The sequence below is a fragment of the Elgaria multicarinata genome, chromosome 9, assembly GCF_023053635.1.
Source record: "Elgaria multicarinata webbii isolate HBS135686 ecotype San Diego chromosome 9, rElgMul1.1.pri, whole genome shotgun sequence".
In the NCBI taxonomy this organism is placed as follows: domain Eukaryota; kingdom Metazoa; phylum Chordata; class Lepidosauria; order Squamata; family Anguidae; genus Elgaria; species Elgaria multicarinata.
In genome coordinates this window covers 27,179,709-27,205,961 of record NC_086179.1, presented here as the reverse complement: position 1 = coordinate 27,205,961, position 26,253 = coordinate 27,179,709, and the positions used below count along the sequence as shown (strand labels likewise).

The 26,253-nt window shown below is 40.5% G+C and overlaps 1 protein-coding gene across 1 annotated transcript in view; it reads right to left on the bottom strand.

Annotated features, from left to right (window-relative positions):
• Positions 1-26,253, bottom strand: part of TBXAS1 (thromboxane A synthase 1) — a 290,659-nt gene that overhangs the window by 139,587 nt on the left and 124,819 nt on the right. Inside the window, exon 5 of the mRNA XM_063133347.1 lies at positions 10,179-10,275. Coding sequence (XP_062989417.1) covers positions 10,179-10,275 — 97 coding nt within the window. The remainder of the gene's footprint in view (positions 1-10,178; positions 10,276-26,253) is intronic.

Below are 26,253 nucleotides of genomic sequence, written 5' to 3'. Positions count from 1 at the left end.
TTCTCCGAACGTACACATTTTTGTATACAACTTCTGCTAACATACACATTGTTTGCAAGCAATTCCCCCTAATAATGCTATTTTGTACATCATTTTCATGAATCTATGTATTTTGGCATGTTCTTTTGGCTAATATATCTGTTTTTTCTATGCTTTTTTTTTAATCAAAGAACTCCATCACAAAATTCTGAGAAACAATGATGATGTTTTGGTTTATGAATTGGTTCGGAGAGTGCTAATTAAGTAGGTTCACATTAAAATGCGAACTGAACAGATTTCTCCCCCATTCCTAGTCCTGATTAGCTTCCTCTCAGTTCTGCTGCTATGATTAATGTTGCTGCTAATTAGTATTTATAGGGTGTTTAAAATAATTCTTAGTGTGATTTTTAAATATCATGAATTTGCATTGTTTTTACTATGTCTTGTAAGCTGCCTTGGAGATATTTGGTCAAAATACAGATTACAAATATTTTAAATAAATGAATAAATGCAATCTACTTAGCTAGCATGTGTGGACTCAATTCTTTGTGACACTAATGCAGTGACCTTACAAAGTGGGATTCCTTACAGGCTTTCAGGAGTCCCTAAATAGAATATCAGTAATGTACAAGATTCCCTAAAAATAGAGCTTAGATAAAATGCCAACCCCCAACTTCCTAACCCTATTTCCAGGCTGCAAAACGGAGGGGGGCATTCCAAAATTAGGGGACTGTGAACAGGATCAAACTGTTCATCTCACTTACTGCTGCTGGTATTTACTCTCCCAACTGCTGTTCAGTGGCTCTTCCCCCTGCCGTCTCCTTCCCACGTTCCTTCCATTCAGACAGAAAGCATTGTTTGGAAATCTTTCTCCAGTCCCCACATTTAAGCCAAAATTATTTCTTTTTAGAACTTTTGGCTCAGTTCTGAAAAAAGTCAACTTACTAGGTGGTAATAATTATCTATCTTTACATCCAATGTGCAGCTGCAGATTTAGAATTGTGGGAACCACCCATGCTTCATGCTAGGTAATAGTGGGTGAGTCCAAACAGGCCTGACGAACACCCTATAAACTGAGTGTGTTCATCCAGAATCCTCTGCAATGTAAAGGGTTCTATGGCAGAAAGCCACTGCACTAACAGATTAGTCCTCATCCATTCACATAGGGATTCCAGACCGACAGCAGAAGCACAGACAACCAAGGTTCCTGCAGGATAAGGACTACAAACAGGGGGAAATGCTCATACAGGACAAAGTAGAACTATTACTCAAGTAAATGACAATTTAGGCAAGTCCACTGCTTAGATCTTTGCCCCAGAGTTGACATCTATGTCAGTCGCGTACTGCTTGCAGAAGCTGCTAGTGCACTAATCCCAGTACCATTTTTCCTTATGATGCTATGCATCAACCCTAAATGGTCTGGGCTCGGAATTCCTGAAGGATCATCTCCTGCCGTACGACCCTATCCATCCCTTAAGATTGACCGAGAAGCTCTCCTACACTGTTGGTGGAACATGAGGGGAAGCTTCCTCTGTGATGGGGGGCTTTGTCCCCAGGAGATCAGGAGGCAACCTCTCTGGTAAATTTTTAATGACTAGGATCAGACAATCAGCGGAGGAAAAGAAGCCATGGTAGCTTCCCCCCCTTCCCCTCACATGCTGCTCACATGCCTGGCATTTCCCTAATTGTCCTCACCGTGGGGCAGGTTGTCATGTTGTCTGAACCCCACAAGGTACATGGCAGGGTGGCTTCCCAAACACCCTGTAACCCCTATAATAAGTCATGGCTTGCAGGGTAGTTTGGAAGCCACCCCCGCCATGCACCTCACCAGGTTTGGATGCCGTGGAGACGGTAATTAGCGAAATGGTGGGCAAGTGAGCAGCATGCGCAGGGTGGGGAAAAGAAGCTTCCAAGACTTCTTTCCCCCTCTGAATTCAGCCGTGGTCTTCTTCTTCCGTCAAGTATTTCTTAATTTGTCTTGCTGGTATGCTTTTTTTAAAAAAATCTTCCATTCTGTTTGCTGTCTATTATTATGTTTATGATTATATTTTAACTGTATGAATGCATTTTTAAATTGCATAATTTTCTTTGTTAACCTCCTTGGGCATCCTTTGATGGGAAATAAATTAATTTAAATATATGAATAGAATCCTAGACATTTTGCATGTAGCTAGTTATCCTTGTGCAACTATTCAAGTATTTCAACCTTGTGATGTTGAAAGAAGGCTTCTGATATTCAATTTGATGTAGAAATGGTTCTCAATTATTATTTAGATGCATTCTGCAAAATGTATCCTGGAAAATACTGGGTTAAGCTTTATAACTTTGCTCCACATGGGTTTTTCTCTTTCCTTTTTTTTTTTTTTAACCACTGAATTGCTCTCCCAGGTAGTAAACCAATTAGAATCTTCCAAGCGCCCTCTCATCAGATTAAACTAAACTGATTTCTTCTGAATACCTTCCAGCAAGCAAGGTATTCTGGCGAGTGCACATTTAACAGATTAAGGTCATTCTTCTCATGAACACACCAAGACTTGACACCCGATTACAGACATCTTTGATAATAATAATAAAAAAAACCTTTTAGCGAGATTCACTGAATTGTCATGTGATTATTTATTAACCCACTTGTAAATAAAAATCTCAAGTTTCTTTGAAAACAACCTTTTAAATGTGTTTTTCAAGATATACTTCTGCACAGGGAAAGGTCAGACAGTTCCAGCTGGCATCCCCTGTCTGTAATGTCCTGGCCACCCCCTCCCCATCCCCATCCCCATCCTTTTCCTAACCCTCTACCCACCACATCCTAGCTTCCACCCAGCCAAAATTCACCTCCTGATGATGGCTGCATAACACTCCAACTGCTGCCATCTACCAAAGACCATCCCTGTTTTTATAGTCCCTGTAGTCGTCATTTTCCCCTGGGTCTCTAGAAATTAAAGCTCTAAGATGTGTGCATGGATTTATGAATCTTGTCTTCATCAGCCTATTCCAAACTTGAGCCCCAGATGTCCCTGGACTACAACTCCAATAGCTTCTGACCATCATTTGCCATTCTGGCTGAGGTTGATGGCAGTTGTAGTCGAACAACATCTGGGGGTCTAAGCCTGGGAAAGCCTGCTTTAGCTAAACTCATGTAATAAAATACAATTCCAATCAAAACACAAGTAGAACTCTGTAAGATAGGCACTTGAACATTGCCAAAAAGGAGAAAATGTATCACCAGAAAGGAGTACAAACTAGGCTACAGAATTGCTTCAAGTGGGCATAGTAATCATATTGATATGATTTAAGTAGAAATACAATACATATCATCATAGTGGGGAGGCCTGTGCCCAGGTGATCTGTGAGCCTGCTCACTCAGCTGACCAGGTGCTAAGTGCTGATGGGCCACTTCAGGGCCCCTGCTCTCCCTTCTGATGGATAAGAACATAAGAATATCAGAAGAGCCCTGCTGGATCAGACCAAGGGTCCATCTAGTCCAGCACTCTGTTCACACAGTGGCTAACCAGTTTCCGACCAGGGAACCACAAGTAGGACATGGTGCAACAGCACCCTCCCACCCATGTTCCCCAACAACTAGTGTACACGGGCTTACTGCCTCTGATACTGGAGGTTGCACTTAGCCATCAGGACTAGTAGCCATTGATAGCCTTCTCCTCCAGAAATTAATCCACCCCCCTTTTAAGACCATCCAAATTGGTGACCATCATCACATCTTGTGATAGTGAATTTCAGAGTTCTACTATGCGCTGTATGAAGAAGTACTTCCTTTTATTTGTCCGGAATCTCCCATCAATGTGCTTCATGGGATGACCCCATTGGGTTCCAGTATTATGGGGGAGAGAGAGAAATGTCTCCCTATCCACATTCTCCACACCATGCATATTTTGTACACCTCTATCATGTCTCCCCTTAGCCTCCTTTTTTTCCAAGCTGAACAATCTCAGCTGTTGTAACCTTCCCTCATAGGGGAGATGCTCCAGTCCCTTGGTCATTTATGTTGCCCTTTTCTGCACTTTTCCAGCTCTGCAATATCTTTCCTTAGCTGTGGTGACCAAAACTGTACACAGTATTCTATGTGTAGTTGCACCTTTCAAACAGAGGACACCTTCAGACAGAGCACTGACCTATGACAGCTTTCAAACAGATGACTGTCCTCTATAAGGTAGGACACATGGCCAACCTAACTCTCAGTCTAACCTATGTCACGGACGCTGCGAAGATATTGGGAGGTTATGTATTCGTCCCCAAGTTCCTTGAAGGAGGGGTGGTAACAAAACCAGATAGATGATTTGACAGCTTTTTAAAATTGTATCAACAGAAGCTGTCCTCAATCTCTACTGGAAAAAGTCCTGGCATAAGAACAGCAGGGATGTTACAGCTCAGGAATGAGCTGCATTATCAGAGCTTTGTGGTCAGCATTTGCTCCCAAAATCCCAGTGCTTTATTCTCTCAGTTTCATCAGCATAGCATTAGGGATGGGGGTGGGTGGTGGGTGGAAGGCAATTTAGAGGTGTTTCATTCTTGCACAATAAACTGTACACCTACAAACAGAATCTCTAAATAAAAGCAGCAAAGGGAGTTGTTTGGAGTAATTTTCAAAAAATATAAACCTCCTCACCTAAAAGCTTTATCTGTACATTATTAAAGCCACATATAAAGGTTTCTAATTACTGGCTAGAATATGTTTGTCTCTCCTTCCATATCATTCTCTGTCTCTCACAAAATTATGTTTGCAGACTAGTAGCATTTTTGTCTGCATTTCTATAAAGCATTTGCATATGGTGTGACAGTCTCCAACCTGTTGTTGTTGTTCTGGCAGGTCTACTCAGTCGAATTTTAAAATGTCTGGCTGTTATTTTAATAATGTATTAGTTTTATATGTTTTAATCAGTTTTATGTATTTTATAATATTGTTATATTCTATGTTGTTCCCCACCTCGATCCAGAAGGAGATGTGGATAAGAAGTAAATTATTATTATTATTATTATTATTATTATTATTATTATTATTATTTATAAATGGGAGGCAATACTGGATTGCAAGATACTAGTCAGCCTTCTCCAACCTATTGCTCTCCAGATGTGTTGAACTGCATCTCCCATCATCCCCAGCCAACATGGCCAAACTCTTTAGGTTTTTTTAAAACTGTTTGAACTTAGCCTCCTCTCCTTCTATATTTACACTGACCCTGTTCAGACGACATGCTAGGCCACAGTGATTAAGCATTTTGAGCTAAACATTATAGCTTAGCATGTCATGTGAACCATAACATAGTGTGACATGTCAACTATTCCTAACCATGGTGGCTACATAACCATGGTTTAAACACGCTCACTAACCATTTGCTGCAAAGGGGTTAGCAGCCTAACCATGGCTTAGCGTGTTATGGCCACCAATCTGGATGGCTTTAAAATGGAGTTGGATAAATTCCTGGAGGAGAAGTCTATCAATGGCTACTAGTCCTGATGACTATGTGCTACCTGCAGTAGCAGAGGCAGTAAGCTGGGGAACATGGGTGGGAGGCTGCTGCTGCTCCGTGTCCTGCTTGTGGGTCCCTGGTCGATAGCTGGTTGGCCACTGTGGGAACAGAGATGGACCTTTGGTCTGATCGAGCATGGCTCTTCTTATGTTCTTATGTTGTCTGAACAAGCCCACTAACTTCCGGGACTTCCCACTAATCCAACACCAACAATCAGTTCCATAAGTGAAAGATCTTTGCATACAGTAGGCCATATAATGGGGGATCTCAGTGGCAGAGTGCATGCAGAAGATCCCATGTTCAATCCCTAGCATCTCCAGCTTAATAGGATCAAATAGCTGGTGAGAGGAAAAACCTCTGCCTGAGACCCTAGCAGTCAGACTACATAGCAGTAGGCTACGTGGACTAATGCCCTGACTCATTATAAAGGCAGCTTCATCTGTTTTTAACCATGTGCATGCACAGCTGCTGTTCACAAAGATCTGTGGATTGTAGTAGTAATCCCAAACTGGCAGTAGAAGAGGATTTCTCTGACCCCCTTCTGAAGCCAAGCGTGGGGAAACATAAGAAAGCACTGCAGCAGCTCTTGGTCTCTTTTCTCAATTCTTTTCCCCCCAAATCATATTGGGATTATGGGTTAAATAAGGATGCAGTAACCCACACAAATCCAATGTATATCAGTGGGAGTCCATTAGTAGGGAGCATTCAACTGGCCCAGGTGTTAGATGCGGGGGAAGGAAGCTATCACCTGCCTCAAGGTCTTATCTCTACCCTGAGCTCTGTATTCCACTTGGTGTGATCTCAATAGAGTTTGCAGACTACTGGGGTGCTGTATCCTGTTGGGAGACCTTCCCTCCTTTCATTTATCTCTTCTTCAATCGACTCTGCTAAATCTCTGCTAAATTAATCTTGCTCCCCGTCTCTCCTAGCCATCTCCTTAGGTCGCTTATCCAGTTCAAGCGTCACAAATGGAGTCTACTTCTCTTTTAATCTACTTCTTTTTGATCTGGAATTGTGTGTCCCTTCCAACTGGGTCCAACACAAGCAGGGAGGGAAGGGCAGTCTTGTAGGCCTAATTTGGGTAGAGAAAGACATAATATTTACAAAGAAGTCATAGTGGGTTCTTCACCCACTGTGTGAACTCCACTTCCGCAACATTGGCAGAATCTTTCAAGTTGAACGCCAGAGGCAAAACTGTGCGAAATGCATGAATGCTTTTCATGTTCCTTTTTTTTAAAAAAAAGCCATTGCTGCCACCCCCACCTCATTGTGATTGGAAATGGCATCTTCCCCTGCTACAATAGCAACTTCCAGCAGCAGGTGGGTTTTCATCACAATTGCAGTGTAGGGGGGGAAATAATTAAGTACCTCCTCCTCACAAACCAAAAACCTGATCCTGCTATTTAACTTAAAAAAAAAATAGATTTCATGTATCATCTAGTTTGCCCTCAACCAGCAATTTCTTTTCTTTTTTTTAAACTTGAAATATTTTTAAAACAGCTGCAAAACTGGTAGGGATTGGTTAATGGGAGGAGCAGTTGGTGATGTCCTGGTCATTAGCCAATTTGTCTACTGAAGGCTTTTACTGTAAACCTAGAGAGCCATCGTGTTTCTAATGAACCTGATGGCTCCACAGTGTCCTACAAATGTTATATCTGTCTTCATCCTACCTTGTCCCATGCTGAGGAGAAGGAAAAGCCATTGCTATTGCTGCAGCTCTGTCCATGTCTTGGCCAACATTTGTATCACTGAGCATCTCAGAAACCACTGAGCAATGTTTTCTTCTCTTCATTGCCCTCAAAGTAGAAGGGAACTGCTTTCAAAAGCTTTGCAACCCATCTAACTTGGAAGTGGCTGAGGTTATTTTTTTATTTTTTTAAGATTGCACCCCATTCCAAATCCTTGAGATGGAAAGGGATAGAAGTCCTAGTTAATTAAATTAAGTAATTAAAATTCAGCAGCAAGACATAAAGGGAGAGAAGGGTGTCGATGACTGAATCTAATGCTGTATATGCAGACACCAGCAAAGTGTGCCAAGACTGGAAATGAGGAAGGATCATGTAGAGATGGGTAGCTGGTCAGAGATGGAATTTCACCCTAAGGCATGCATAGCCTTCCTAAATATCTAGGTATTTATTTCAAGGAACTGGTTTAAGAGTTGTAAGCATGAAGAGGATCCATTAAAAAAACCGGTTATACAGAAAGAGCAAATCGACTTCAAAAAAAGATTTAAGAATTGATTCCTTAAAGCATGCCTCGTTAATATATAAGGGTTGTCAATTACGTTATAATGAGCTTCTACTAATTACTGTAGAACATGTTTGAGCCTTCCCTAGAGTAGCCCAGAGAAAACTGAGTGGGGACAGACAGAAAGTCTGCTGGTAATATGCCTCTACTGGGCATGGATAACATGGTGTAATAATTAGTGTTGCTTAATCTTGGGAGGCTGGATAGTTTCGTTCTTTGTTCAATCATGATGTTTCCAAGCGTGTGTTTTCGTTTTACTTATAAGTATACTTCAATCTAGTTATTTCTTTTATTTATCTATTTTGGTCTGTATCAATTATGGAAAACATTCATCTGTTCCAAAGTTTTACGAAATGTAATTGTATACACATAAAAGAATATAAAAAGAAACATCATTACACCGCATTAACAAAAACTCAATAAATATATAGAGACAAACAAAAACAAACCTAAGTCTTTGGCAGTGTTATAAAGTTAATCACAGATGTTGTCCTGAGGGAAAAAAATCCTCCCAGTATTAAGTAAATAGGAATAATTTATCAGAAACCATTTAAATTACCCATTCGAGTTTGAACCATAGCTGGTACCTTATCTGTGACCATTAACAGCCAAACCATTTGTTATTTGCTATGGTACCTTAAACCAGTGGTCATCTTTCAACCCAGTCTGTCTCACAGAGTCGTTGGAATTATAAAATGGTATAACACCCACCCAAAACCCTACCGCCCACCCCCCAACACGTGCCCCTTGGAGAAAGGATGGAATACAAAGGTAATAAATTCAATAAATAAACAAGCTGCCCAATTCAGGATGCAACAATTAAAGATATGGAAACAGATGATGAAGCAAAACAAGACGTAGAAAAGTACAGGGAGCTCTCCATTCTAGACTTGCTATTTCTTCGGTTCAAGCAGATTCAGGGCATTTTGTTATGGACTGAAATGCCTTAGGGAGCAAGCCTGAGTTAGGTGACGGTGACAAAGATTCAGTGTCAATGTCAAAGATGGTTTTAAATGTTATTTATTGTTGAGGCAGGGAGGCAAGGCAGAGGCTCAGAGTTTCAGCCAGTGACACTTTCCGCTGCCAACTCAGCAGAAAGGCTCTGAGCTTTCCTATAACACGCAAAGTGCTTCAGAGCTGAGAATGTAGCAACTGACTGAGGGGTACACAATGTGCCTCTTGCCCTGACAAAATCAGGACAGCTGGCAAACTTTAAGCAAAATAAAGAAATATGGTGGAAGCATGAATGTATCACATTTGCAGGAAGTAAATGGATGGAGGGAAAACCAGGCGCTGCCCCTCAAAATCACCGGCACTGACTATTGCCAATAGAACACACAACCAGCTTGAACAGTATTGACTGGGAAGAACAGGGCACTTATATCAAACTTTAGCATTTATATGACAATTTTCGAAAGATCAAAATGGTGCACATACGTTTTCTAAATTATCCTTATTTCAGCAGCCCGACAAAATAGTTGTTGGCCAGATCTACACCAAGCAGGATATAGCACTATCAAAGTGGTACGAAAGTGTCATATGGAGGCAGGATCTACACTACTGCTTTATACCGGTTTTGAAGTTTACTGACAACAGTTGGGGCCCATTGACACATACCATATACCGCTTTCATAGTGTTATATCCTGCTTGGTGTAGATGCGTCACGGGCCCCAACAGTTGTCAGTGCACTTCAATATCACTACAAAGCAGTACAGTAGATCCTGCCATTTTCTCCATATTGAAGATGAGAAGGAACAGAATTGAAAGACAGTGGCTTTAAAAAAAAAATTGTGTGTGTATGTGTGTGGAGGGTGTGTGGATACAGATTGGGACCCTGGCAGAGGTAAGGGGCTTCAATCCTTTGTACCTCCACTCTGGTCCTGATCCAGATTGCACAACTGGGGGCTGCCTGCTATTTTGTTTTGATGGAATTGAAACTGCCTATTACAGCAATCGGAATGGATGGGGCGGAATTCCCATAGTTGTAATAAATCATTTTATTCCCCAATGCAAATAGCAGGGTAGAAGCTGAATTTTGGAACAGCAAGGGAAAGGATTAAAGTCCTTCAATTTCACTCCCCACCACCACGACACACACACCAGTTTTCCAATATAGATCAGCCACCCTCATTTGTGTGTCTGCTATTCACTTTTAAAAGCCATTCGAACAACTGGATGTCTAGTTTGGCCCTGGGAGAACCCAGAGTGTTTCTGGTTGAAGAAAAATTGAAATGATGGCTCTCCTGAGTGAATGCTATGACTAGTCTTAGCCACTAACAGTTCCAGCTTTGAAGTGCTCTATGCCACAAAGGGGATTTTGGTCAACGTCAGAGGTGCTTACATCTCTCTGGAGAGGTCAGTATCATACTCTGAAAATCATTAAATACTGAAAATGACAAAATGTGTTTTTTGGCTTTCTTATTGTTCTCTAATTAAGAACAACAAATGTTAATCTAGTTACTTACCATTCTGTTACTAAAGTTTCTGAAGTCATCCTCTAAGATATGTTTGATCATATCTGGCTCCGATACCACAACGTACATTCGACGACCAATATAATACCTGTACATGAAATGAACAATCATATTAACAGTGAACAGAAAAAAGTTTGTCTGTCTGTTTGGAAAAACTACCTTCCATTTCAGCAAATCCAACTTCTCATAACAGAAATAGACATTTATTGAGATTCTTAGTCTGTCTTACTCAACTACAGGGTTCTCAACTGGCCCAAATAGAAAATACCATTCACCTGCTACAGTATTTCTTTAATATTTATCTCTGCTTTGAATTACCAATAGCATTTCTCTGCCACAGTCTAATGGGTATAGCATAGACATGGAGGCCACCAAAGAACAATTCTATGCAACAGTGGTCATAGAGGCCATAGCACTAGAGGTGGGTGGACATGGTTCCATTGCCTTATATGAAGAACTTCCATGACATCCACTGCCAGGAATATGCAGGTCTAACATGGAAACACTGATGCAGTTCAGATGTTTGAACAACCCAAATTTTCTTAATTATGGGTTATTTGGGAGTGAGCTGGCTCCGCTCACCTATGTCTGCTTTGCCTGGGTTGCCTGTCCCTGGGTTGTTTGCCGTGACGTCCATACTTGGAACTCTAGGTTGTTGAGGGAGAAACAACCCAGAGTTTTAACCCAACAACAAACGATTGTTTAAACTGTGGGATGTTATTTCCTTTAAGAACCCAGAGTTGCAGGTTTGGACATTATGGTGAACATGGCAGAAATGGGGTGTTCCTGAGTTTTTTTAGCAAAGTAGATGTGAGTAAGAGGTCAGGAGCCAGCATGCTCACTTGCTACGATGCACTCATAAACAACCCATGGTTTGTTAACCATGGGTTGTTTGATCATCTGAACTGGGTCTCTCTGTGCGTTGTTGAGAAACCATGCGATAAGTAATGCTACATGATACTTTATTTTAAAAACATTTCTATACCACGTTCAACATCTGTTTTCAGGGCGGTTTACAAAGGTGCAAATAGAAATAAACAAAAACAGCATTAAAAACAGCTCAAACATTTGTAAATGTCTGGGAGAATGAAAAGGTCTTTGCCTGGCACCAAAAAGATTAACAGTGTGGGTGACAGACATGCTTCTCTGGTGAGAAAGTTCCGACGATGGGGCACCACAGCCGAGAAGGTCCTCTTTCTAGTTGCTGCCCACATCACCTCAGATGATAGAAGCACCAAAAGTTGATCTCAGTTCACGAGCAGATAGATGTCAAAGCAGATTATTTTTTCTGGTACCTGGGTCCCCAAGCTATAGAGGACTTTATAGGCAAACACTAGCACCTTGAACTGAAGTCAGAAATGGACTAGGAGCCGGCAGAGTTCCTCAAAACAGGTGAGGTGTGCTCCTGCCCAGCAGTCCCAGGTAATACACTAGCAGCATTTTGTATTGAATGAAGTTTCCAGACTGCCTTCAAAAGCCGCTCCACACATCTCATTACAGTAATCCAAGTAGTCCAAACACAGATAGCAGTGACAAGACTGTCTCTATTATGGACAGGTTGATTTTAGTGCACCAGCCTACCCTGGTGAAAGGGGTCCTGTGCCACTGAGGACACTTGGTCAGCTACTGTGACAGCATTGATTCAAAGAGTTCCCCCAAGTTGAGAATGTGATCGTTTAGGGCAGGGGGTCCCCAACGTGGCACCCACACTATAAGGAGGGAGAGCTGGGGCCTTGAATTTGTCCATCGACAGTTAGCACCTGGACAGCCGACTGAGGAAGCACACAGGTCACTTGGTCAGTCTTCTCCACTATGGTGAGATGTACTGTACTTCTATTTAAATTATAGTTGTTATTTATACATTTCCATCTATACTTATAAATTTGGATGTCCATATTTTATCCAAATTGGTGTCCTCTTTGCTGGAGATGTGTTTCCTTTTTTTGGCAGTGTTTAAGTGGCCATCCTAATTACATGCTTCAGCCTGTGCTGAATGAAAGCTCCCAGAGCAAATTTGTCCTTCAAGGTAGTGTTTAACAGGTGTTGGAGGGAGGCTATCTTATGAGCCAGTAATTCATACATGAGAAAGAAAACCCTCATTCATTAGTCACCTCAGGGCAGGAGAACACTTGGGATTTCATGACAGAGGTAGCAGTAAGTGTGGAAGGAAGCCACTAGCCCATTTCAGCTATCAAAACCCGGCAAAATCTAGCACTGGGAAGAAGAGGAGATCCTGGTTCTTGAGCAGTAGCATGTTGAGCACTGCGATTACTACTACCACAGATGTCTACTTCTTCTTTTTTAACCTCAGGCAGGATAATTCCTGTATTGTCTTTTCCTACCATTTTCATAGAATTGTGCTCTTTCTTACTTTTGGGCTCCATAGCCCTTTGGGGGCATCTATCTCCCCTTTCCCTTTAGGGGAAGATGACTTGATGCCCTCCAGGTGTTTTGGACTGCAGTTCCCATAAACTTTACCCAGCATGGCCAAGACAGGGGTTATGGAATTTATAGTCCAAAAGATCTGGAGAGCACCATGTTTTCTACCTCTAAAGAAGGATTAAGTGGCAGAGGAGAGAGAAAAAGTATAAGCATTCCCTTCCTCCTTCCCCTAGGGATACAAAATAAGGCATTAATTTAAAGCTTTGATATTCCTCATTATATCCCTGATTTCTAAGAGCCACATTGCTGATTTTCAGATCTGAGGACTGAAAAATATGCCAGAGTAGCTCACCACGTAGTCAAACATACAAAGGGCTATACCAAACAAAGACATCAACACCACACATACACATACCAAATTCTAACAAGATCACAATTAGGGATATGTAAAACTTGCTGAGGAAATTCTGCAAATTAATCCAGGCCCTAATGTTCTCTTGCATCAAGGCCTGGAATGTTTCAGCTGCAAGAGATGTTCTCTTAGCAGCATTTCAGAGGGGTGAAATAAACTTTAAAGACAGCATAAAACAAACCTCTTTATGAAAACCTGAATCACATTATGCTTGTTTGGATCAAAATGTATTGGAACGAACAAATTGGTTGCACATCTCCTCTCATCACCCATAATAAGTCTTTCTGAGGACACTGTCATCTTACAATGAAGTTAAAGGCTATTCTATTGTAATGAATCATAGGACCTTCCAATGTCATGATGAATTCAGTTATTTAACAGGGAGGTGCTGAGGGAGAATCAGGTTGAACATAGAAAAAATCCACTAAAGCACAAATGAATTTTAAAAATATGCAGGGGAAACCACTGAAATTGCTTCTATGTGAGGCTCACAGCTGGCTTTATGTTCTCCGTCTGCATTTGAGAAAAGATGTATGGAAAAAACCAACAGCATAAGATACCAAGCATTTTCTTTCACCTCCAACAATGGCTGCTTCCTCAATGGTTCTTCCCTGGTTTCTCACTCAGTGCTTTTAGTACATTTTCTCTACCCTCAACTAGGAAATAAAAGGAAATGGGGCCAGTGGAAAATCCAGGTGAAGTAATGATTGTGGCTTTTGGAGACTGTTGAATAAAATCTACCACAGTTAGATAGATAGATAAATAGATAGATAGATAGATAGATAGATAGATAGATAGATAGATAGAGATATCCTATAATTTCAAATGTATCATTTACTTTCCCCCCTCTTCAAATTCTTAATTAGATAGATAGAGATAGCTTATAATTTCAAATGTATCATTTACTTTTCCCCCTCTTCAAATTCTTAATTAGATTATTTCACCCTGCTCAAAAAGGTAAAGTAGTGTTCAAAAGTTTTATGAATACACTGAATTTTATTTCCAGTCAACAAAAAAGGGATCATATCATCCAACTCATTCCTGCTGTGATCAAGAGGTTTTATTTATTTATTACATCCTGCCTTCCCTCCAAGGATCTCCTGCACATGGTTTGGCTCCCTCATTTTAGCAGAACATCAACTTTTATGAAGCAGATCAGGCTGAGAGACAGTGCAACTGGCCCAAGGACACCCTGCGATCTTTATGGCTCAGTGGAGATTTGAACCTGGATCTCCCTAGTTCTGGCTTCATACTCTAACCCGGACTTCCTCAACCTGGAATCCATTTCCCAGCATGCCCCAGTCAGCCATGCTGGGAGTTGGAGGTCAACACATCGGGAGGGCATCAGGTTGGAGAAGGTTACTTTAACCACTGCACCACACTGGTACAGAATCAGTAAGCTGGCCACATACATATTTGCTCCTGAGGCATAATTGCATATGATCTGAAACACCATCGGAGGCCGGGGGGTGAGAGAGGCAATAGTCCTGGCTATCTTCCTTAACTGACACCCTGTTAGTACGAGATACAAGGCAACTGAGGTCTGCAGCACTGTAGCTGAGCCCTATGAAAGATCATTCCCTTAAACATTCCCACATCTACATTCATATCAGCCCCTGCATGCAACATTCAAGTAAACTGTAATTTTAGGAGGAAGCAAAGATTATCCTAGTTTAGATGATATGCAAACAGTTGTGGTATATACTAGTAGCAACAGAATTACAGAGAATTAGAAGTCTTGGAGGCACAGAAACCTATGGTTTCCACCGTTTGTCTAAAAGGCCAGCGTGGGGCCTATGAACATTTGGTCAGGATTGTCAAGCTCCTGTCTGTTCTTTCACTTCACCTCTGGAGGGAGCCAAAGAGATTTTGTTCCCACAAACCAGGTTGCTGGGATACACCTAAAGGTTTGTGTACAGTATCTTGTGAGTAAAAGAGGTGGAGGTGGAGGAAGAACCTGTGTGTGTGTGTGCTGATTCCCTTAATGATGCTAAGGCTTGCTCTTGTTTACTTCAGCCTGCCCAAATCGTAGGCTCAAGAAACTCCCACACAATTTAGTCCCTAGATCTGATACAGTACCGTTTTTGTTTTATACGAAATATTATACCCTGCCCTTCTGGTGCTTATGTGTTACTCGAGACAGCTAACAACAATTAAAACCAACCATGAAAAATGTCAATGTTCCAAACAAACAACACAACACCCACAAACCGACCCCTACAATATAACAAAAACAGAGACAACTGTGGCAGATAAAACAGAAGTATCAGATAAAAACATATTTATGCAGTAAAACAAAAGCCTGCCTAAACAGGATTGTTTTGCCATATAGCACAACACCATGAGAGAGCCAATGGAGCCTCTGCAGGCAAAGAGTTCCACAATAGAGGTGCAGCCACGGAGAAGGCCCTTTCTCTCATCCCCTCCACCATAGCTAGGACATAGGAATAGGAGGTTATTTACCAGAGGTTCTACCAAAAAGGTGCTTCGAGACCCCTTTTTGTTTTGCCTATATGCTTATGTCTCTCCTTGAGAAATGTATCCATATTTTTCAACATTTGGTAAACTTTATTTATTTTAACATGAGTTGCTACAGTTGTCATTCTTCAGCGTTCCACTCCTGTCTCAGGATCTCTTTAACTTAATGCTAGGAGTAGGGAGTGCGGTATCTTGTCTCAAACATGTGCATGTACACTGAGGCCTCATGTGGTGCATAGCTAACCATGTCTTGGCACTGCAGCTTCTGAGGTAACTACTGATAACCTATTGCAGGACAATTATGTTTTTCAAGTATAGCTTTAACCAAAAGATCAAACAGACTTCTGATTTTAAATTGGCACAGTAAACGAACAGAAGACATGTACAGAAGACATAAAAAGTCTTCAGCAATGTGTAATAGCAGGGCGGGGGATGCCTCAGTATGGGAATTATCATCTATGGAATATTAGAAGGTATGGTGTTGAAAAAAATGTGTATGTTTTAATGTTGTTTGAGAGGTAAGAAGTCTTCAGGCAAAATATTATGTTGGATTACTGGATAATTGGGGAAACCTCATTTTATTAATATTTCCAATTTAAGCCTTTTCTTTTAGCCAACTAGTTATTCTTGTGCAGCAATTCTATTTGCTATAATTTGGCTTTCCACAATCCATTTATGTTCAGTTTGGACTATTTTCACAGAAGGAGGTAGACAGGCACATTTTCATACAAGAAATATAATAAGGCCTACTGGTAATATGAACACCACCCACACCCCCAAAAGGATATAAAAGAATTTGAGAAGGGAAAAGAGTTATTTTTCCCCATTTCTCAAAATACTATCTGCTCCTTCAGTCTCCTCAATGCCACATATATACCACGAACAATCACAATCCTCAGAACAAAGAAAATCCAATAGCATAAAGCATTCTGACCAGCAAAAGTGTTACAGGTCTCAAAGGGGAAGGGGGTGTCAAATGACCCCCTTCAAACATTCAAAGAACATGTGAGGGGTCTAGCCTTGAACCTGCTGCTGATGTTGCATAAATTATGCTAATCTGAGTGTGTTCAAATCCAATTTTGAGACACTCGTGAAAGATCACAGGCAAGGTGTTGGGCACAAAATGTTTAGTCTTGAGAATAGGTGATAACCTGGCGTTCACGCAGCAAAGACAGGGTCACACTGCGCTGAGGCAGGACAATAGCGTATATATTTCCATGCAGTGGTCAGAAGGGGAATTGCAGCTGAAATTGCCATGCGCTTTGCGTCTGCAGCCCTTCACCTTCTGGTGATGTGGCTAAGGGGCAGTCCTAAGGACTTGGCTGGGTTTGACTGGTCAGTTTCATTTGAAATTGACCTATGGTGTTGTCCCGGCAGTTGATCAGTGGAGTGGCTTCGGCAGGATTAACTCAATCAATATCGTCTGGCAAGAAAGGGGCTTGGAAGTCGCCTACATGCCACTTGCACAGGGCATGCCTCTGTTTTACATCACACTAGTTTTTACATCACTGACATGCCCAGCAGTGGCATGCCTCTGCCATAAATGTTTTCGACATGAGAAGAGACTCTATGTTGCATACCAAACATATATACACAGAGCTCATTCATGCACGGCAGGATTCTGATTGGCCCAGAATCAGTGGTGTAGCAGTAAATTTTGAAGTGCAGGCTCTCATCATGAGAGCCCTTGTTGCCACGCCCCCAGGAGAGTCCAAAAAGCAGGCAGTTGTGTTGATCCATCTCTCTCTCTCTCTCTCTCTCTGATATGTGACTTTTAAAGACCTTTTTGTAAAGCTAATGGGCCCTAATTACCCATTCAAGAGCAAGCCACCCTAAAATACTTTGCATCACAACAGGGATAGCTCACAACAGTACTATTTTGTTCCTGGAAAAAGAAATCCATTTCCCCATTAGCTACTGTGAAGATTGCAGCTAAGCTCAGAAGGAACAGGGGTGCCTGAGGGTACCAGGTGTGTGGCAGGACCTTTGAGTCATGGATCCATTACACCACTACCCATAATTCTCTCCTTCCAGACTGGTACACACACAGAGCCTCCTCTTATGCACAGACAACAGGGGGCATAGCTGCCAGGTGCAGCAAGAGCATGTCTAAGCTATACAGCTCTGTAACCTCCTCACATTTGGTTGGGTGGGTGGGAGGGTTGAACACCCTTATACTAACCAAAGAATCCAAGGCAAGATTCTTAGGTTAAGTCATTGTCTAGAAAACTCACAAACTTTCTGTTTTATCTTCTAAACAGTTCTGGATAAACAGGAAGTTTAAACTCTCTATATACAAAAGCAGTGAAGTACCATATCTGGTTTGTATCTTATTTTCTGGGATCAACACAGCAACAACTGTCTGTTCTGTTGCTTATTGTTTTTGGTGTCCCAAGGACCCTGGTAGGAGAACTTCATGAATATCAGTTTCCTTTAAAACAATATATTCAAAATCTTGAAAATGTTTTGGCAGTATGTCTGAAAGAACAAAAACCGAAGATGATGTAAAATGATCAATAGGTGTATAAATATCTTCTTCTTTTGCAAGTTTATCTTTGGCATGTGTTCTTATTAATTTGAACATTGGAGTTTATACAGTAAACATTGGGGTACTGTAGAGTTTTTCTCATCCCAGTCAGCTGAAGGGAAATATCACACCTCCCAGGAATTGTTTTCTTGAACTGCAACATTACACGATAAATGGAGCCAAACACTGTGGTTTATGACAAGTCACACCTTGAAAGTGTAGCATATCTACCAACTGTAACCTGGCACCTATTGATGCAAATTATTAGATATTTTTAATTATATGTCTGCTAATGAGTTGTCATTCTCCAGTTAATTTATCCAGGCTGTCTTTTATTGCCAAATAAACTGTTCACTTCCACAATGATGTATACTGCTTTTACTCCTTGAAATTTCTAGTGTATACATTTTAAATATGCTTCCATCCAACTTGTGCTCGTTCATCATTTTCTAAGCCACAGCATTATTATTTCTGTGAATAAAATAGTCTGGGTTACAAAGCGACAACTCTGGATTACAAATTTCTGTTTCTGCATTGTTCCACAGGAGTATAATCTGGTGGGGATTTGATTATGATTGTGATTATCATTTATATGAGACCTTTGCTTTTTCAAAACAGTTCAAGTTATCTTTATTGTAGTAATCCTGCAACCCTGTAAGGTGGGTCAGCATATTGCATTTGGAAGACTGAGGTTAAGAGAAATAATGTTCATGATAAAATCTGAACTGAAGTTCTCCTAGTTCAGAAGTCAGCCTCTTAATTGCATTACATAAACTCTCTTTTGGATATTTTGCAGTGTTTGGAGATGTTTTCATATAATGTTATATCACCTTAATGCAGAAAGGTCACTGGTCATTTTGGAAATTATCACAATTTTTTAAAAAATCTCTTTTGCATTAAAATGTGACTCACTTGCACAACTTTGTAAGTAGTCACCTTTCTAATGTCTCCTGTCAGTCATTAATGCTACATTAGATGTTAAATCTTCACACAATGTGCATTAACACATTAGGACGGCCTCCATTCAATTTTTGCCTCGCTTCAGAGGACAAATACTACATAAAGGAACATTTTTGTTCAACATGGCATCTGTGTGGGAAAACACCTGTGCTCCATTCACTCTGTTTATAGCCAGGCCATCAACTTGCAGAAGGCTTTGATCTGCCTGTTATCAGTTCTATGCGTTTCAAACATGTTGCATGAATCATAATAAAAAGAAAAGAGGGAAGGGGGTGTAGAGGGGATTTAAAACAAGGCTTTGTTTTGTTCTTTAGACCAATGCCTGTTAAAGCCAAGCAGAGATCATCTGAAAATCCAAATGCAAAAGAAAATGATATCTTTTATCTGGCTAAAAGAGAAAGAAAACATGGAGAAAAAGGAAAAAACAAATCTTTATAAGACAGTAGGAAATAAGCACATTGAAGGGAAATGGAACTTCCTTAAGTGCTGTTCATTTCTGAAGAAAACAGAAGAATAAGCTAGGGCCATCCTCCCCCTATTTTTAGATATGTCCATTCACAGCAGGTAGGTGAAAAGCGGAGAAAGTAAAGCACATGTTTACTTATTTAAAAATAGACATCAGGCCATCACCACTTGCCTAATTATTTCAGAGGTCAGCAAATTGATCTACCATGAATACAGCCTGCATCCACTTTCAATGTACCATGTTGACTCCCGGCACAACACAGTATGTGACATACAGCGACACACAGCACAGGTGCGGTCTTCAGAGACACCAGTTCTGAACCTGAGGTTCAGGCGTCTTTTTCCTCCGCAGCACAGTTGCATTCTTATTTTTATATCAGTATTTGTATTCTCTGGTAGATTTCCAAAATTATTTTATGGACAGAATATCAATTCAGATTTCAGAAAGCAGGGAAGTGGAGGAGGGAAGAGCAAGATTCTCAGGAAGATTTAAGGTCTGAAAAAGAAGTATAGTTTAAGAGCATTACTATGTTTGGTATATATCACAATTATAGCAATGTTAAGCAACACAAGTTGATCACCTCTTTTTTTCAATGAAGGGATTTGCATGCATATCAAGTACGAAGCCCCTTTCAATTGGTTATAATGATAGAAATTCCGGATAGAGAAACCACATATTTACTCTCACACATATGCCATGTTCATTTCTGCAGGATGGAAGGGTTTATACTTCACATGAAAAGGAAAGTTGGGGGGGGGGTAGGTAAGTGAAAGCTGCCCTTCTCCTGCCTTGCTTTGCTGTTTGCTGGGTTGCTTTAAGCTATTTTATCCTAAACCATCTCACTTCCAATATTAGAACCAAACTGGGGGGAAACTACTTAAAAAACAATGGATCAAAGCAAGGCAAGGTGTAGGAGGGGGCAGGTTTCATTCCCATCCCTCATGCAATCCTTTTCAAATAAATAATAGATCCCTCAGTCTTACTTTATATATGAAAGGGGCTGACACATGAACAGCTGTTCTGTCATATCTAGTTTGGCCCTTAATATGCAGAACTATTGAGTTGCCCAGAAATATAGTGCTTGTAGAATAATTTCACTTTTCTGACAACTTGGCAGCTATACGCTACACTATCAAAAATTGCTCAGTCTGTCTGCAGCTGCTCTGTGTGGTAAACCACTGAACTGCAGGTGGCAGCCTTTTCAGGGAAGAACCATCCAATCCTGAACGGACTCCACCCATTCAGGCTAGTCATTGGAGCCTTCTTAACAGGAAGGAGTATAAATGGCTTCCTGTTTCAGGAGCAAAATTACCTTCCTGAGCTCTAATGTGTTCCTGTATCCTTGGTTATTCGTCCGTCCTGCCTCCGTTTCGTCCATCAGTCCTGACTGTTGGCTTGTGCCACAGTTTCTGGTTCCTTGCTCCTGGCTTAATTCAAGACTGCTGCCCACAGCCCAGCCCTGACATACACTGAGATAGACAAGCGCTTCCCAGATGGTGGTAGCATGTTTTAATAAGGCCTTAGTCATACTCTTTGTCCCAAGAAACTTTCCAGTAGTTCTTCTGTTGTTTGTTAGCAGTTTGCGGGCCTATTTATCATTATTTAGATGAGGTACTCGTATTTCCTGACATTTCAGGAACCAATGAGCTCCATATCTGTCAGATGCTGGGGAAAATGCATTAGGAAAAAGAAAAGCATTGGATTTTAGTAGTAGATTAAAGTGTGAATTTGCATGCATGGCCACAGAGTGCTGCTTGGGCTGTAACCTATTCAGTGTACGTAACAATGGGCCAACAGAAAAAGCCATAACTGAGTAGCCTCAGAAAACATCAGAGGTATTTCTATATTTTTGACAGTTATTACTGATAACTCATTCAGTGACTTTCTTTCCTAATTGCACCAATGGAAAACATGCTATCCAGAAGGCTTGCCTCACATGGGCTGCCTCCAGACCCAATTACTTTTTTAGGAGGATTTAGCATCTCCTTCAACCCTTCTCACTTAAGAACATAAGATCCCTGCTGCATCAGACCAAGGGTCCATTTAGTCCAGCACTCTGTTCACACAGGGCCAAACAGCTGTCAAACAGGGACCCACTTATTTGTTATGTCAGAGAATATATCCAGCATTTCAGCAGCAGCTATCTTACCAACAGAGGTTAGGAATTAGAACAAATTAAAATCCTTAGGACTGCAAGTTGAGGTAAGGGGCAGGTGTTCTTGGCACACCATGTAGGACATGCATATGCATATGCATACACACACAACTTGCCCTTTGTTATGGAACAGCCTGGCTAAGGAACACGAACAGATCTCATTAGTAGAAAGCAGCACCCATATAAAATATTTTTAGTTAACAATGTTCTGCACATTATGCACATACGTTTACTCTGCAGTTAAGTCCCAAAGAGTTCAATGGGACTTACTCCAAAGTAAGTATGCATAAGATTGCAGCCTATGTTCTTTATGGATGTATGATCATTTAGGAGCTTATGTGCTCCCATAATTCATCATTTTCATTTAACAGTGTTCCTATATTAGATTTGGAGAATGTACATAAACCATAGACACTGTGATGACTGAACAAAATATAGAAAAAAAAATAGCCCCAACCATACAACTCTATTGTTTCTTTCTTTCCCAGTAATGAAAAGAGACACGGCTGCAGCAACAGCTTTACATGAGATCACACACAAGCAACTATCCTTTCAATTCTCTGCCTTAAATGTCACTCTCCAACGTTCCATACACTATATGCATCAGCACAGCTATCACTGCATCATTTTTTATGTACTTTCATGTGCTGTCTACTCTGCTGTAAAAAAGAATCTATGCCATTCCATATCCCAAAAACATCCTTATCATGAGCTACATAAAAAGTATTGAGAAGAGGAATGATAAGGCGTTAACTATGGAACACTGCTAAAAGCAAAATCTCAGTAAATGCAATCCATATAGTTTCTCCAAAAGAAGTCTTTCTAGAAGCACCTTTAATAAACTGCTCTTAAGGGTCAGCAAGTGACTGCCTGGCCTGCTACAGTTGCTGATTCAAGGGTGCTTCCATGCTGAGGGCACTTAGTTCTACTCAGTCATTCCTCTTCCATCTTAAACTACATGTAGAATTGCAACTTTGACTGATATACTGCTTTTTAAAAATGTGTACATCCTGTACACTCCATCCAGACTAGTGGGTATAATATAGCTGTGCAGGCATGAGAGGAAACATCCACGCAAAAATGTTATTTTAGCAATGTGTTTGGGATTTTTTAAAACCACTTTTAAAATTTGAGTTTCACTTTTTGGGTTAAGGGCTACTGTGTGAATATTCTAATAATTTGATATGCTTTTCAATGTAGGCCCCCAAAAAGTATTTTAGCACCAATTAAAAATTCAATTCTAAAAACGCACGGTACTAAAATGGAACTGGCCAGAAAGCTAATAGTGAATGTGTGCTAATGTAAAGAGGCGCGGTGAAGGGGAAATGTCACACCCCTTTAAAAAGATAGAACAGTAGCACTCAAGTGACCTACACCTGCCGTGATTGTGCTGCTGTTCTGTTCCTTTAAAAAGAAAGAAAGACCAAATGTGTGAGCTTTGAGGAAAAAATGGAAGCAGCAAGGGAGAAAGGCAGAAGAAGAATTTGATGCCATTAGGCACAGGTGGCGTGAAAAGTATGTGAACAAAGAGTAGTAATTCCAGAGTAAACACCTAGTGGAGAAGCACCCTAAATTCCCTTTCCCCTACCTAGCCTTTTGGTGGACAGTCAAAACTGAAACAGACGGTTTTGGTCCTTTTCCAAAATTCATATACTATTGGGTCTCTATAATACCTGACTTTTAAAAAATAAATTATAGGTTATGATTTCCCAATGGATCCTCTGGTTGCTTTATTAGGATATGTAAAAGGAACAATACCCTCAGATGATATAGAAATGGCAATACATTTATTAATGGTGATGCATTTGGCTATACATTTTAAATGGAAGATGCTTAATCCATCCTCTATGGATCAGTGGTGTTTAAGAATATGGAATATGGCCCAAATGACCAAATTTTAAGAGAGGGGAGACAACAAAATTATCAATTTATAGAGAAACCAAGTCTTCTACATTCATTATTGGAACAATAAGGTACAGAATACAGTTCAACTTCAATATTAGGTGTAATCTGTCCTGTTACAGCTGCTTATTCATTTAAATTAAATTAATTTATTATCGTTTGCTATTGTCATTATTAGCATTATTATTTACATATTTTTAAATGTCAATGAAGAATACTGGAAGATAACATTTATTTTTTTCCATAAAAAATTGTTTTAATTCGAAATAGAGTTAACGAAATAAAGGCAACAAAAAGAAGAAAAAGAATGTACATAATAATAAACCAAACTCACTAATGACACAATCCTATTGGGAAAGTCGTAAGCATTTGACCTTGGATGCTTACTAGTATTCAATGCAGGCAGCTACAGCAAGGAGGGGATCCTCTCTTCCATGCTCCATCCACCCTGCTTTTTTGGCTAAATGGCCAATTTGGCTGTCTAGCTGGGGCCTTTGGAGGGGGAGGGGGAAGCCATGCAGCGCTTAGGATAATGTCTAAGCAGCTTCTATGATTTATTTATTTATTTATTTATTACATTTTTATACCGCCCAATAGCCGAAGCTCTCTGGGCGGTTCACAAAAATTAAAATGATGTCCTCTGCTTCCTGCTCCTGGGACCGGCCCATTTTTGCCCTTGGTTTACTGAGCATGGAGAGGCAGGGGTGGGGGAGTAAGGTTTCCTGGCTCAGAGCTTGGAGCACTGTCTCTGAGCTCGGAGCCAGAAAACTGAAAAATCCTATGTCCCCCCAGATGCTGTCTAGAGGACACAGGATTGCTCCCTAAAGAAACAAAGGAATCCAGTAATTATACATCTTCATCTCTAAATTATATGGTTATGGAAAATCTACAGTAAAACATCTTAGGTAGGAGAACAATACGTAAATAAAGTAAAAATACAAGTTATACAACACATAAAAAGAGTGTGTGCGAGCGTATGCCATTTTGTGTGTATGTGTGTATTAATCAGAAAATATATAAGCAACTGTACTTGGTTGGAATTGTATCATAGGTTTTAAGAGCTTCAACACAGGAAATAAATGGAAACCATGGTGCCATAAGATCATTCTTCGACTTAGGATTCCTAGCTCGCTGCAGGTGCTGAGTATATTTATATATACTCATAGCCTCCCAAATTTTATGAAACCACTACTCTTTAGTTGTTTGTTTGTTTTATTAATGTATATATAAATGCTACTGTCAATAAATATATACTGGGTGGGGAGGAGAAATAAACTGGCTTCCTAGGCTCTTATAATTTCTGTATTTGCTACAGGTAAAATTTATGCCTTTGAGAATAGACTACTCACGGGATCCATCCATCCCATTTCCCATTCAAGGTTCTATATATGATGTAGGAGGATTCAGGAAATCAAGATTTGCCCCCAACAGCATGTAGAATGCCAGAACAATGCATGAATTGGCAACTGAGAATCTCAATATGCCAATATGAACTGATTCTGAGAGATAGTCAAATTACTGTTTCTTCCATCACCTCAAGGATGTAGCTGAAAAACATTGATTGGGATAAGATTAAGAAATATACCACCACAACCAATGACATGTTGTTCAGTTGATGAAGTCCTAGTATCCCAAGGTTATTTTGGCTTGTTTTTATTCTAACAGGTTAATTTGATTACCAGAACTACATGCATGAGCATATGTCATATATTGCTGCTGCTGATTAGCTGAATCAGTATTCCATTTCATTAATACACAATGAAAGCTGTTAATAGGATTGTACTTCTCTACTACTCCAATTGAATAGGAACGTGATCCTAATAAGATATGAGGTCATCTCTCCTGCTTGGGGAAAGAATGAAGCTGTCTGCAGTACTTTATCTTAGTAAGCACTGGCAAGCAGAGCATTTCTAAATGCTTTTCCCACCAAGTTGCCATTGTATTTGCCCACGTTTTATTACCCATGCTTCAGCTGTGACATTTTCACTCAGCTGGACTGGAGTTTGTTTTGTCTGCATTTTTTAAACATAGTGTTTGCCTGACTGACCTTCCTGTGATGTTGCACCAGACATTCCTTGGGTCTTGAGCAGTTCTGTGAAACTAGTGGTATGCAGCACAGCATTTTTCCAAACGTTATCAGGTTGTGCTCTCCTTCTTATACATCCTAAATCTTCTCTGCAAACTCCCCACTCCAAAAAATTTTAACGGGGATACCCTCTCAGCTTTTTCATTCCTTGTGTTTTCATTCTTCTCCCCATAGCCTTTTTACATGGTATAGAAGTGTGCACAATGAACTCACAGGGTGGGAGCGCATACACTATCCTTACACACACCCCAATTCCACATGTTTATTGTTCTTTTGACAACAAAGCCAGTGTGGTGTAATGGTTTGACTGCTGGTTGAGCCTGGGGACACCTGGGTTGAAATTTCCATCTTGGGCCAGTCATGTTCTCTCAGCCTAATCTACCTCCCAGTGTTGTGAAGATGGCTGTGTGGGGCGGGGCAGGGGGATTGTGGTGGAGGAAACATGCATGCCACCATGAGTTCCTTGGAGAAAGTCTGGGATAAAAACAAAACAAAAACCTGAGTACAGATTTTACATGCATTGAATCTCTCCATGAGCAGTAATCCTGAATTTTGCTATTGTTGCGTGTGTGTGTTTTTGGAAGAAAACACTATTATATAACTTGTGTATGTGCATACACTGTATGCCCATGCAGAATATACACATGTACAATTTGTACAAAGATTATTTATTTGATTTATTTGTTACATTTATATAC